Below are 16,141 nucleotides of genomic sequence, written 5' to 3'. Positions count from 1 at the left end.
ATTTCTATATTGTGAACCCAATTGTTCTATTTGTTACTATATTGTTCTATATTGTTTCTATGCAACAGGTGCATAAAAAAATAATGCTGGGCCATCAACCATGTCCTGGGTGCCTTCCCAATTTCAACCTTAATGAAATAGTTCAGCTCCTTAGTCTTCTGTTCCTGAACCTAGTTCCTTTGTTCTATTACTAACCACACCTTGCCAAACCTAAAACCATGATTAATAATACCTGCTTATTTTCTATTCACTGTAGAATGGAACTAAAGAAAATCATGAAATTTTACTGACTAGGTCCACTACAAAGTATGCTCATTTCAACTATACCTTCACTACAGCAAGGCAATTCTCCTGCTCATCCATAATCAGTACCCTCATTCATTATGGCTTTTCTAAATCTCTTTTCTCCTCAAGCCTCCCATATTAGGTCTTCCTGCTAATCCTCTTAGCTGAGGACCCCTCTTCACACTTCACAGAAAAATTTGAGACCATTCACCAAGAGCTTCCTCTTCTCCACGCATCTCACCTCCCACTGTGGCATCATACCCCACTTTATCTCCCCTTTCATTCCAGTCTGTAGAGAAGAAGTAAACTTCCTTTCTTGCCAAAGCCAACCCCTCAACAGGTACACTTGACCCTCTTGCCTCTCATCATCTCTAGCATCCTCATTCTCTTCCTAATCTTTAAGTCTACCAACACATACATGTCTTCCCCATCCTTAAAAAATAACTTTCACAAGCCTCTACTCTACCTGTTACCTCTTGTCCTAGATCTCTCTTGCCCTCTCAGCTAAGTTCATTGAAAAGCAGTCTTTACCAATAAGAGATTATTGTAATAGTTCAGGTCAGAGATAATCAAAGCCTAAACTAAAGGGGATAGCTATAAGTAGAAAGAAAGGATCAAAAATAAGAGATGCTGCGAAAATGGAAACAAGTTGTTTTGGCAATTAACTAAAAAAGTAGGATGAGTAAGAGGAATCCACAGTGGATATTCACTACAGAAAGTATACATATTTAATTTTATCTTTTTTTTCTTTTGCCTTAGCATACTAGCAAGTCACCCCTTCACCCTAGTCATTAAAATATTTTAAGAAAGGGCTAAATTATAAAAGCTGAAAGGAATTTAAAAAACAGGAAAAGGAAAACAGGAGTGTATAAGTTTGGGTTAATAAAAATGGGAATGAAAAGAAACAAGACAGACCAAAGTAGAAAGAAAAGTGAAGCAGTAGGGTAGGAGGAGAAAGAGTCTGTACTTAGGAATGACAAAAAATACCATTAAGAAATATTCATCATAAGATCTGCAATTAATTTCTCAATTAAAGTATTTTTTTTAATCTCCAGCTCTACAATTTAAGACCATGGTCTCTGAACCTATCTTACATAAACTTATATCCTTGAGGTAATAGACCCAGCATGTGGCTTCTTATTCATCTTTATCCAAGTTCTCTGTGCTTAAAAAATATATTATTATTTCCGATACTTAAAAATGGACAGAGGGCTGGGGAGGGGTGACTGACATGCATTGAATTATAAAAGTGTAGGGTTGATACCAGGGGGGTACAAGTCTATTATGCACTCCCATAAAGGTACTTATAAGCACCCCCTGTTTTTCAACATAGCTAATGGTTTTGTGTAGACTTTAATCACAAGCAGAAAATGAATCTGAATAAAGCTTCTTCAATGAGAACTAGTCATTGAATTATTTCATGATATTCACTCTTCATTACACTTTTGTTTAAAAACATATTTTTAAGCACCATGGCTTCTTTTCCCCACACTATATCTAGTACTATTTAATTTACTTATATTCTTTTAAAATCCATTTATACTTCTTTTTTTCACTTGATCCTTCTAAACTTCATTCAACAATCAGGCACTGAAAGGGATTTCAAAACCTAGATAGGCTAGATAGCCTGAATTCCTCATTTTACAGAGAAGCAAACATTAACTCAGTGTTTTGCCCAAGGTCACACAGGTAGTATCAAAGGTGAGATTTGAGCCAGGGGTCCTCAATTACTAAATCAGCAGTCAGGCTGACACAATTTGTGATAGCTGCTCCAACTAACAGAGGTCACTTTAAATTCTGATCTGATAATCCAAAATCATTGTTCTCTAATCTTCTTGTTCACTACTGAAAATTGGCAATTCCAAATGAGCTTATGCAATAAAATTCAACAGAAATGTAGTTTTCATGGCTTTAGAAACAAAGAAAAGAGATAAGACCTCTGATTTAATTGATACAGGAATCCTGGATACATAGTTAAGTCAAGATCGTTTCTGCAATTTTTGTCTTGCTATTCAAGTCATTTTTTTCCCAGTTATATCTGATTTTTTGTAACACCATTTGGGGTTTTCTTGGCAAAGATACTGGAGTGATTTGCCATTTCTTTCTCCAGCTCATTTTATAAATAAGGAAACTGAGGCAAGCAGAGTTAAATGACTTGCCCAGAGTCACATAGTAACTATCAAGGCCAGATTTGAACTCACAAAGATAAACTTTTCTGACTCTACTTCTGGCATTGAATCCACTGTACCGCCTACCTACCGAATTTTGTCTAGGGCATTGCTTAGAGCAAAGACAAGTGATTTGCCTGGGTTTAGTCACCCATTATTTCTCAGAGGCAGGATTTAAATTCAGGTATTCACCTAAATCTGTCATTTCTCTGTCTGCTATTCCCTAGCTATCTTCTCTCAGGGAACAAATGAAGTGATAATTACACATTACATAATAAAAAGATGACTGACACAAGAACATTTGTTAGCTTTGACATTTTTGTGCAATAGAACACAAGTTACATAATAAAACTTTAAACATCCCATATATATGCATTTTAGCTATATCAACATGTGAAAGGCAATCTTTTTTTTTAAATTGGGAATAGTTTAAAATTTTATGTCTAGAACTAAAACTCTGAAAGGTAACTGTGGTGTAATGGTTGGAAAGTTAGCCTCAGAGTCAAGAAAATCTGGATGCAAGTCCCACAGGTAACCTACATACTGTATCTTCAGAAAACTCTCTAAGATCAAGAGCTTATTCTTGAGGGATTCCTCAGTGTTCTCTACCAATCAAAACATAGATCCAGTTTTTAAAAAGAAAAAACAAAGTGACAATATGATTCTTAAAAGTTGGCTGTGGTTCCCTATTTCTTCTACAAATAAGTTGCAAACTTCTTAGCACGGTATTCAAAGTCCTCCAACAAGTAATTTTTCAGATTTATCCTCCTTACTCCTTTTCATGTGCTATACATGTATCTCAGCCAAACTGACCTACAGATATTCCCTGTCCTCTCACTTTCTCTCCACCCTCCTTCCCTTCTCTCTCTCTCTCTCCCTTTCCTCCTTGTTCTCCCTCCTCTCTCCCTCTGCATGCTTTCTTCTCTTCTGTTCTTTTTTCTGTTCTCTGTCTCTGTGTTCTACCCCCGCCTCTCCTTTTTCTCTGTCTCTCCTTCCCTCTTTCCCTCCCTTCCCTTCCTCTCTATGTTCTTTAATTCTCCCCTAATCTGTTCTCTTCTCTTCCTCTTTTCTCTCACTCTTCCTCTCTACCTTTTCCCCATCTCTGCTTTCTTTCTCCTTCTCTCTTTCTCTTCCTCCATCTTTCCCCCCTCCCTTCCCTTCCACATTCTCCTCTTCTTTTCTCCCTCCCTTCTTCAATTCCCCTCCCCATGATAATTATTAAATATTTCCTAGTGAGATGAAAACTCTTTGAGCAATGAGACTGATTTATTTCTGCCTTTGCAATTCCCTGCCTAACACAGTGTTTTGCACCCAAACAGAAGCTTAATAAATATTTACTAACTTGGTTTTTTCATAGTCCTTCCTCAAACATCCAATGATCAAAACCTTTAAAGATGATATAATTTTTGTGTTGCCATATCTGTAATTATAATTGGTTGATTAAGTACCTTGTCTACTTTGGAAAAAATTACTTAAGGATACTCAGCATTTCTAAGATGAATAATGTAATCAATTTGGTAAGTAGATTAAAACAATTAAATTATACAGGGCAACATTAGTTCTGTTCATTGAATAGAAAAATAATTATTTGCAGAGAAAGAGAATTAGGATAACTGAGAAGGTTATTTGCTTATAATACCATAAAACTATACTAAAAAAAAGCACCTAACTCAATGCTAGGCACATAGGAGACTATTGAAAAATATTTTGTGGTTGAGTGAAGTTTGGGGGGGGGGCTGTTAAACAAGATAGTGTTCTCATTTTAAAAATTAACTTTTGATAATTTTTGTTAATATTCATGACTTTACCAGTGTGGATAACCCACTAATGCAGATAGAGATTCCATGCCTTTTCATCCTAAATGATTCCTCCTACCAACAATGAGTTTTCCCATGTGGCAAAAGATCTGTTTCTTTTAATAGCAGGGGTGCACTAGTGAACTGCTTAAACTGTCTACACCTGTGGTCAATGATTGCTAGATCTAGCTCCTTTTCTACTCATCCAATGTTATCATAGATTGAGCTTTTAGATTGCAGGTGGTCATTGAGAACACCCCTGTTTACAGCCACTCCGTGTCTAGGGGTTGTTGATAATTGCATAAATCATAGAACTGTTCTATCATATATATATATTTAATGTTGACTATCGAGTTCAATACTCTTCAATTGACTGAGGAAGAAACTGAAGCACAAGAAGTTTATCTCTTTGGTGTTACCACAGCAGCTATGTAGTCCTGGACCTCAATATCTGGTACAAATAGAAACTATTTCAAAAGGAAATCTCCCTTTTGTTTAATGCATAATTCTGCCAATACCTTGATTGATTCAATACTCAAAAATCACTGAATAAAGTAATATCTTTAGTCAGATATCTAGTCTGAAGAAACTTAAGGACTTATGTAATCTTCTTATACAGCTAAATGATGTCAGGATCAATCAGCATATTAGTAGACTATTTATGGACATTGTCCATCTATAAGGTATTCAAACTGTAGTCCAGATTATTGGTTATGAAAGCAGTAAACATTATTTATAAAGTCTAACAAAATAATTTTCTGTGGTTTTATTTTTTTTGCTTTGTTTCTAAGGGTTATTGTTATATGTTGTTTCCAAGATAAATATATCCACAGCATAAATTATTTCCAGTGGAGCTCTAGACTGAAGTTTCCATGGTGTGAAGATGACTAGATTCTGTGACAGCTGAGTGGAAACTCTAGCAGGGCTAAGAAAGAAGAAATTTGAATTTGAACCTAATGGTGGACAGTTGCCCAAAGACCAGTTCCATAAAGTTCAAAATGGCTTACAACAGCAACAACAAAAAAAAGGGAAAAATGAAAACAAATAATGCTTTTTAAAAACAAGCAATCTATGAAGAAAATCTATCAAGGTTCAGACTTATTGTGATCTGTATTAGAAATTGAATAACCACAATGATGAAATTATGGTTTCCTGAAGTACACATGAAAAGCCATTTTAATATGATACTTATTTTGAAGAAATATAATATGCTTCTGAAGAAAGGCTTATTTTTTTTAGGGAGTGAAAAAACAGCTCATTAACCTCTGGGTCCATTAACTTGCTTTTTAAAATATTTTGATAAAAATATTTTAATATAATTGGTTTCCTTCAAAATCCTAAATGTTTTATTTTATGAATTTAAAAATATTATTCTGAGAAGGGATCCACAAGTTAGTTAAAGTCACAAATGGAAAAGAGAGAGTCACAGAAAGACAGAGAGACAGAGAAACAGACAGACAGAGACACGGACACGCACAGAGACAGAGAGACAGACACACACATACATATACATAGACAGAGACAGAGAGAGACAGAGACAGATACAGAGACAGAGACAAGAGAACTCCTAACCTAGTTTAACCCTCGGTAATGATAGCAAATGCAAATATTTTGTGTGAAATAAAAGTAATTAGGGAAAAGGTAATCATGTTCTTCTTTATATTTCACAAGTCAGCAGAACAGCTCAACTCAAAATTACTACAATGTATGTGATAATACAAAAAAACATTGTAAAAATGTTTTGAAGGTACTACATGGTCTCCTTTTCCAAATGTGTTCCTTCTAACAGTAGAGGAAACTCTCAATGCAGAAGGGAAGCTAAGCAACAAAAAAACCTGAATTACACAGAGTTAGTAAGGCAAATTAACTATAAGCACATTATTCAAATTTATTACAAATTGAGATTGCTAGTACGCAGGATTTTCATGAGTGCTTAGGAAAAACAGTACAAATCATTTTTCTTGTTATATAACTTATAGAGGTAAATCCTTCATAATTTAACTAGAGCCCCAAATGTTGGAATTTGTTCTCAGCATTCTACTTTAATTTTCTTTAAGGGACAAAAACCAAACAATGTTAACAAGTATTTAGATGTTATTGTTGTTCAGTCATTTTCAGTCATGTCCAACTGTTTTGAGATTTTCTTGACAAAGATACCAGAGCAGTTTGCCATTTCCTTCTCCAGCTCATTTTACAAACAAGGAAACTGAAGCAAACAGGGTTAAGTGACTTGCTGGGGATCACGCAGCTAGTTAGTTAGTCCCTGAAGCTAGATTTGAACTCGGAAAGATAAATCTTCCTCACTCCAGGCTTTGCACTTTATCTACAATGCCACCCAGTTGCCCTAGGTATTTTATTAAGATAAATTAAATTTAAAATAAATGTCAAAGGGATGACCTGAGATCCTAACTATTTCCATTCAATTTTTGTATTTTCCAAAGTCATAGTACTGTGCTCCTTCACATTCGGAATGATAATCCCGGAGTCCTTCGAAATTCTCCATCACCAAGGAAAGACTTAATCACATCCAATAGATTCTACTTAGTACTAAAAAATCTTAGGATTGAAAGGAATTTTAGAGATCCTCTAGACTAACATTTTAATGCTGAAGTGATTTGTCTAAAGTTATACCCAAATAGGGTCAGGAAGACTCAAACACAACTAATTAACTAAACAATACCAAAGGTTATACTGCATATTTAGAGACAGGGACAATCTGATAGAACCCAGATCACTTCTCCTCCAACACTAATGTTAATACACCTATATTGTCTCACCTCAAGATGTTCAACAATCATTGAAACAGTCTAAAAAAATTCAATTTACCACAAGCTTTTCTGCTAACTTTGCTAATTAACACAGGTTTCACCATCCTTGAGCGCCTCATTATCTCAATGAGATAATATCTATAAAATACTTAGCACAGTGATCAACACATAGTAGGAATTTAATAAATGCTTGTTCATTTCAATCCCTTTCCCTCCCCTTCCCCTTCCATAGGAGAATCTCCAATGTCAACCGGGATAAAGGAGAAGTAAAGAAATTACCAAGAGGTAACATGGATGTCTTTGAGAAGACTGATAAACCTGTCCATCAAGGGAACACACAGTGGTCCCAGAAGGTTGTCCCAGTTGGGCTGCATATATTCTGAGGCTCTCCGTTGGGCATCACTTTTACAGCAAAAGTAATCAGCACATGGTGTTACAATGTATGGGATGAAATAATAATTCCCACTAGATGCCTAGAAGAAAGACAAAAAAATTTCATAAAGTACCCTCAATAAAAGGGGAGACATGACTCAAAGTGGTAATTTGGGGGAAGTGATAATTCAGAAAACTGAGGAGCTTTTAGCTCTTAGCAGGGATAATGAATGTTAATGTTACTGAATAGTTATTAATTTCAAAGGTGAAATGTAAAACAAAAGGACAATATGCAATTCCATAGATTTTCAGGCCATCAAAGATTTAGATTTTATATCTTTTGAGTTTAAAATGCTAAATCTGATGATATGTGACCTGACTTCTCCATAAGTTACTTTAATTTCTTTTAGGTGTAAAGGTCATATTATTTCAATAATGCATTATTTTAAATGAAGTAAACTAAACTAACAAAAGTTGCCAAATAGGCATCCTGTTTAGTCTTAATGTAGTTTTAGAGAGACACACTGAATTTATGGGAAGCAGATTTCAATGAGTTTGAATAATTCCATGAATACTTACAATGATTATAGAAAATCTACTTTTAAAATTTCTAGTGAATTACTTTAGAGGTATCCAATACTCAATCCATGGAAAGATTTAGCTTATGTAATTGGAAAATATTAACAAAAAGGAATAAAAATACAATAAAACATGAATAACACTATGCTTAAAAACTAAGGCAATACCACAGTTCCAATGGATTTTCACACATGGATATGGATACTCTGTTTCTATTTGAATTCTTAATTCATAATTCTGAAATGCAATAGTATTTTGATATTCATAAGATATCACTAAGTATGAAGTGTCAACTTCATATGCATTAAATTAATTTTTTACATTTTGAAAGATGTTTTGAGGAATGATTATATTTATCTCTCACCAGATTTAATGTATTACTTATATCAAAACTAAAACAACTTCTGAAAAGTTAAAGATTCAATGTTAGATGAAGTAAATAGATGTTTTTAGCATAACACAAACTTAACCCTAGAAAGAATGTATCTTCTCAGCATCAAAAATTAAGGAAAATTTTCTCACTCTGTATCTATATGTGTGCATGTCTGTGTACCTACATGTGTACACATACATGCACACATACATATATGTACATATACTAGAGAAACCTGACAACTGCAATATCGTAAAATATCAACTAGTCACATGGAATACTTTCTAACATCAACTACATGCTTTCAAAACCTGTATACATTAACATTTACAAAATATCATTTACAGGAAAACATGCAATATTCTAATTAGCTAAACTTGCTTTATGAAGATCATTATTTGATGTTTTTCTTCTTATTTTCCATATGTAACGCAAGGAGAGCATCCAAAACACTGTTAGAAGGATTTGAGGGCATTGAATACTTTGTATATGTGTGTGTGAAGAGTCTTAATTGGTCTAAACTGCTACTATGTTAAAACTTATCTTAGAACATACTCTCAGTTTTTCTAAAGACTATATCAAAGAACACTGTTCCTGACAGAATACAGCCATCTGCAACAAGGTGAAGTTAAAAGAACCAATAATAAAAAGGTCCAGTGAATCACAGTCTAAGAGAAAACTTTGAGCATCTAATACAGGGGTCCTCAAACTATGGCCCGCGAGCTAGATGCAGCAGCTGAGGACGATTATCCCCCTCACCCAGGGCTATGAAGTTTCTTTATTTAAAGGCCCACAAAATAAAGTTTTTGTTTTTACCATAGTCCAGCCCTCCAATAGTCTGAGGGACAGTGAACTGGCCCCCTATTTAAAAAGTTTGAGGACCCCTGATTCTAGGATATGGTGAAGAGGAAGCAGAACCCATATTTCCTGGCACTCTTATTCATCCCGAGTACCACCAGGACCAATAGAAACACTAATAGCAGAGAAAGAGCCAAAGGATCATTTTAACACATCAAACAGGGAATCAATGAATCATATATTTAGAGCTGAAATAAACTCTTAGAGACTTAGAGACATATCAGATACAACTCCCTTATTTTACAGGTGATGAAATTGAAGGGATAGAGAATTTGAGTGATATGTCCAGGCTCACAATCTACCAAGTGTTCAAGATTTGAATTCAGATCTCCCCAACCCTAAGTCCAACATACTATCTACTATACCACATAGAAACCTTAGAGGTTGACTGACAGACTAAAAGTTTTCCCTTCCATTCCTAAAAATCCATATTGCTTGGAAGAAAGAGAACTTAATTGATCTCTTTAAATTCAAATGCTTTATGTTTATTCCTTCATAGTCTTCTATGAAAGAGTTACCAAGAGAAGAACTAGTGATATTTTGTACACATGCATGAGTGTGTGTATACATACACATTGTAGTATATACACACACATACACTACACATACACATATATATGTATTCAGATATATTTGTGTATATATACATATGTGCATATGCACACATACACACATATATATAATTTAAGAGAGTTACATGCTCTTCTAAGAAGTTGAGTGTCTTGACTGAGGTCAGATATAGGTCTTAAGCCTAGGTCTTCACGATTGTGAGATCAACATTCTATCCACTACACCTAGCTGCCTCTCAATCATCTAATAATATCCCATTAATTCAGTTGAGCATAGTTCCTAGCACAAGGATGTGGACAGATGACAAAGCGGATGGATACTGGATTGGAGGCAGAAAGCCCTAGACATTTGCTGCCTGTGTGACCTAGTACAAGTCACTCAACTTATATGCCTTAATTTTCTTAATTGTAAAATAGGGATAATAAAAAGTAACTATCTCCCAGGGTGGCTGTGAGGATAAGATGAGATATTTATAAAGTACATTGCAAAAGTACTAAATGCAAATGGTAGTTGTATTATTATTATATTAATAAATGTTTGTTGATAAATTTGGAAAAGCTCAGTCTAAACCAAGTTTATCTTCTGGATAAAAGATTTTTTTTTTTTTACAACTTGTATGGTCTTATAGCTTTCAAATATATACCATTAATATAACTAAATGCCAAAGATTTCAAAGTAGAAGTCCTTCTGGATCCTGCTTCAATAAACAGGTAAGGCTCTATTTCTTATTTGAATGGAAATATTACAGTACCATTACTTAAATGGGTTAAAAATTGTTCCATAATCTTTGATATACTATTAATTTCCTCAGCAAAAGCATTCATGCTAGAGAATACAAAGGTAAATTTTCAGTAAAACCGTCAGTTATTTTAAATTAATAAACCAAAGAAAATACATATACAAGCATACATTATAAGTGTGTATATTTATCCTTTAAATATACACACATTATATATGTTCATGTACTAGAATACATGGACATATCCATACACATACATAGCCATATATAATCTGAGAGAAAGTAAGAGTGAGAGAGAAAGATTAGTTTCTAATTATGGATACAGAACAAGGCACTGTCCTTGGCTTTTTTTCCCTCTTTGTCTTCTCTCAAATGATCATATGATTTTATCATCTGCCAGGGATTCAACTATTGTCTTTATGAAAATGACTCCCAGATGTATATGCCCAAACTTAGTCTTTCCCTCCTTTGCTCCAGTCCTAAATAACCTATTTCAAAACATTTTTGAACATTTCAAACTCAGTATCTAAGTCATCTTAAATTCAAAAATGTCTGAATCATTATCATTCCCTCAAAACTCATTCCTCTTCTGAACATCCTTATTATCTCCAAGTTACAACCATCCTTCAACCACAATGTCATTTTTAACTCCTCGCTCACACATTTCCAACTGGTTGCCAAATCTTCTTATTTCTAACTTCACAATATCTCTCAAATGAGTCCACTCTTCTACTCTCATAGGGCAACTACCGTAGTTCAGGAGCTAATCATCTCTGACCTAAACTACCACAACAGCCTTCTAACTGGTCTCTTTACCTCAAATTTTTCCCCACTCCAATCCATCCCCACACAGCTACCAATGCAGCTCTGACCATTTCATGTACAAGCATCCCTAATAGATAAATACCAAAAGGCTTTCTATTACCTGTAGGTTCAAATATTAATTACTCTATTTAGCCTTAAAACATTTTCACAATTTGATCCTTTCCTATCTTTTCAGTCTTCTTATATATTACTCCCCTCCATGAATTCTAAAACCCATCTATATAAGCTTCCTACATCTTTTTCACATTTGCTATGGTTCTGGTTTAACCCTATAACTGGAATATTATCCCTCCTCACTTCTACCTCTTAGAATTCCTAGCTTCCTTTAAGATTTCAACTCAAGCACTACCTTCTACAAGAGCCCTTTCCTGCTTCCTTGAGTTGTTGATACCTTTTTCTCTATATAATTACCTTGTTTCTATTCTGTATGGACAATGCATATACATTTACACTACATTACATTACAGCATAAACTCCTTGAAGGCAGGAAATGGTTTTACTTTTTCTTTATATATGCAGCATTGATTCATAGCAAGCACTTAATACATGTCTTTATTTATAGATTAATAGCAAGATATACAAATTATGGATCAAGAAGAAAAAGTAGTATTAATTGAGACTATATACTTAAGTGGAATATTCTATTATTAGATAAAGCTGCTACAAGAAAAAAAGAAAGAAAATAAATGAGAAATATATCCAATAAGAAAACTATAATATCATGAGGCAAATTTTCTTTGGAAAACACAAATTTCCATGGAATACCACAGATTTTCAAGATAGAAAATTTAGAAACTTATATGTCCATAAATCAGAGACTAGATATTTACTATCAATTATTTCAAAGTGGATGCTTTAAGAAATGAATTTTCCTTTGTTTCAACATACCAAAAGCAAATTTTAATAAGAAATGTAGATAACAAGACATTTTGAAGCACTATTTTTAAACACAAGAATAGTAATCATGAAGAAATAATCTAAAGAAAAAAGAATGAATGAATTCTAAGAGGGTTTTTTGGGCAGCGGGGAAAAAATAGAAAACCCTTCATAAATTATAATCTTTGAAATTATGGAAACAAAAAGACTTTAGAAAAAATGGACTGATAAATAGAGAAGGGAGAAAAATTTTAAGTGGAGAAATAATCCATAACATTTTAAGGAGATGAGAAAACAAAAATATAGTAATAAAAAATTAGAAAAACATACATTTCAAATGGTAATTTTACTATTCTAACCTAAAATATATGAGAAGAGCAAAGACTTAAGAGAATTTAAACATCTTAAAATGATATGCAACACATCTAGATTTGAGGGTCAGGGGTTAAAGGTTAGGAGATATTTTTAAAGGTATCAGAATTTAGGTCAAGAATATACTTATTGGGGCAGCTAGGTGGCGCAGTGAGTAGAGCACCAGCCCTGAAGTCAGGAGGATCTAAGTTCAAATCTAGTCTCAGACACTTAACACTTCCTAGCTGTGTGACCCTGGACAAGTCACTTAACCCCAATTACCTCAGGGGGAAAAAGAATATATTTATTTATCCTAATTAAAATACTTTTATATGTAATACCTTGATTTAAAAATGCATTTTAATTATTTAAATCTTTCAATGTTTAGCCAATTAAAACAAAATTAAAATTGATTCACAAAAGGCAGGATTGTGGATGGATCTCCAAGTCTGTTGATACACTTATATACCACAAAAATTCAAAAAGCAAGGGTATTGTCCTATAAAATCAGCTGCTGATTAAAAAAAAAGTTTATATATTCCCTGTTGTCTGTAAAATAACTCTAGAGAAGGGATGGTGTTATGTCATCTCAGGATTTAAAATCTAGCTAAATTTTTAAGTGTAAGTTTTTGTTAATAAAAAGGTAATGCAACCTCACATCACAGTTAACTATACCACATAAATCTCAAGAGGCCTAATCTTAAAATTAAAATAGCAAAGCTCAACATGGTCAAATCTATCTTAGCAGGCAAATCATGAATGAAAAGTAAAAAATGCCATTCCCACACATCAAAATTTGCCAAATATAACATGATAAAGTACTTTCAATACTCTTTAATCCATAAAATGAACAACAAATAAAACTAGCTCAATTATCTAGAATATCCTCTTTAATTTGGAATGAATTTCTACTAGCTGTTTCAGATTTCCCTACAAGACTGCCAAGAGCCCATTGGTGCCAAGATGGAAACACTGCCCAACAGTGCCAAGTGATATGACCTCTTATTTTTATTTACGGCTAGTGGCAGGTGGCAAAACATGTCAATGCAAGCTCAAGGCTTATAACTAATTAGTTTGGGGTAAGTAAGAGGTTTCCAAAGGAATTTATCTAAGCAATATTCTGAACTTGATTTTCAGTTTGATATTGTGGGATAGGTCAGAGGAGAAGGGAAAAGAAATTGTTTTCACAATTTTTACTCAACACAATCTTTTTGAAAAGAAAAATCAGCACTTTAGTGCATATGTTGATATTTGAATATTAACCCAGGACAAAATGATCATCATAAGTAAATTTATGAAATATTGCATTTCCTGTAAAAATGTTGTGATGAGATTATAAGGGAAAATAAATTGTACTTAAAATCCATGACAACAAATTATACTAGACAAAATTCAGAAGCAGGTTGTCTATAAAAATTCTTAAGAAGAAAATGATGATGGCGTGATAAATAAAATAGATAAATCACTGGTCAAAAGAGTGATAAAAATAATAACCACTCCAGCGAGCAAATAACCATTGGATATCCTAATAACTGTTAGACTGTGTAAACTTGAAAGGCATAATTCCTTCTTTAGCTGATCAAGAGAATATATTTTGTAAATAATTCACAGCAGATTCAGATTCATGTGAATTTTTTTTGTTTTGTCAAATATTAGTCATAGATTTATTCCAACAATCTTTATACTATCTTTTCTATTTGTTTAATTATAAGATTCATAAAAATTATCTCCAACACAAATAATAGTTTCAGACTGTCAAAAATTGTTAAAAATAAAAATATCATGTTACTGAATAATAAAGTGGGTTAAGTTAGTACCTAATATAAAGATGCAAAAAGGGGGTATATTTTAAAATATGCTGAAGAAACTTTTAAATGTATAGAAAGAAATTTTTAAAGGTCATTAGGATACATAAACTGGACAATTTTGTCACTACCATGTTAAATTTAATATGTATTTTTAAAATAAACCATATATAACCAAAGTTCATATACAACCTTCTTATGGTATTCTTTGAATATCAAAAATTTATATTTATTGATGATTGTTAAGTTTATTATAAAAAAGGCTTTGGGGTTGTTTTTTTTTTTTTTAAGTGAAGACATGACCTCTCTAAGACAACCCTGCAATAATCCCTTAACTATTTTGAGTTGTTATTATCTACTTGGATAAAAGGCCATCACAAGAAATCAGAAATTTTTAGTGCTAAAAAAGCTCTTAAATACCATGTAGTCCAGTGGTTCCTAATGATTTTGTTTTTCAACCCATTTCAACAACAATGAAATGTTGTGATCCCCCAGGGTAATCTAATATATTGATCATAACGTTCTTTTAGATTTAGTCATTAAGTACTTACAAAAACCAGTGATAACCTTGCCCCTTCAAAATCTAAATTAAAATGTGTATTACATAATTAAAATGACAAAATATTTTATTTTACCCATAATTCTGAAAACTCTAAATATAAAATTACAAAATTCTATAAATTATGAATATTTTACATGAAACTTTGTGTAAAACTTAAAAGATATCATCTATCAAGACTTCATATACTTACTATTTTATAAGATTTCACATTAAACTGATGCAGAAACAAACCAAAAATAGTTCAAACATGCAGATGCTCCAAACATGCTTATGACAGAAGGAAAAGATATTTAACATAAATGGACAATAATTTATTACTTATGGCTCCATAGAAGAATTTTTAGCATGAACCCTTTGAACCAAATCACTAAATGGGAACCTCTGACATCATCCAACCCACTCAATTATTGGAAGGAAAATAAGTCTCTGGGTTAAACTGGCTTGTCCAATATTACCCACCAAGTTAGGAGCAATCAAGACTAGAAATGAGATCTAACTTCTAGTCTAGTGTTTTTCCCATTATATAGCTTATGCCATTGTAATTCTCTAATACCTTTAAACTTTAAAATGTTAGAGTAATTAGAGCAAAGGCTGGAATCATGCAGCAAAATAGGTTTAATCAATCAGCAGAAATAAGCGGAATAAGAATTACATACTTTTCTTCTCAAATTATCACTGTGGTATTCAGGAGGTACTGAGACAGGAAGAAAAATTTTGTAGTTGACACCTTCAGCCTACTCCAAATTGAAAGACAACAAAAAAAAAAGAAGAAGAAGAAAAAGAAGAAACAAAACCACAAAGGTATACAAATACAGACAGAAACACAGGGATTATTAAGATAGTAGAAATCATAAAAAGTGAAAATACACAAAGCCACCATTTTCAAGATCATATTTTTTCTTGGTAGAAACTACATCCCATCCAATGAATAACATGCAGCCATATTATTTTAAATCCTTGCCCCCACTAATAAAAACTAGCATGGAATTTTGATTCAGACAGGGTTCCTCTTTTAAAAAGGGGGAAATAGATGTGTACTTTGCTCATCTTGACTTCTATTCTTTCTCATCCTAGTGAAATCTACCATGAAAAAGATTCGATGACATAATAAGAGAAAAGCGTCTTCTATTTGTTGAAACCTTATCCTTCAAAATTTAATTCAAATGTGACCTCTTCTATGAAACTTTCTTTGGGTCTCCTTCCCTGCAAAGTTA

At 33.1% G+C, this 16,141-nt stretch overlaps 1 protein-coding gene across 1 annotated transcript in view; it reads right to left on the bottom strand.

Annotated features, from left to right (window-relative positions):
* The window catches only part of MAP3K15 (mitogen-activated protein kinase kinase kinase 15), a 138,277-nt gene that overhangs the window by 94,354 nt on the left and 27,782 nt on the right, over positions 1-16,141 (bottom strand). Inside the window, exon 5 of the mRNA XM_031961275.1 lies at positions 7,297-7,490. Coding sequence (XP_031817135.1) covers positions 7,297-7,490 — 194 coding nt within the window. The remainder of the gene's footprint in view (positions 1-7,296; positions 7,491-16,141) is intronic.

This window comes from Sarcophilus harrisii, chromosome 3 (genome assembly GCF_902635505.1).
Source record: "Sarcophilus harrisii chromosome 3, mSarHar1.11, whole genome shotgun sequence".
Lineage (NCBI taxonomy): Eukaryota > Metazoa > Chordata > Mammalia > Dasyuromorphia > Dasyuridae > Sarcophilus > Sarcophilus harrisii.
Note: the sequence above shows the minus strand (reverse complement) of the source record. Positions and strands in the feature narration are given on the sequence as shown.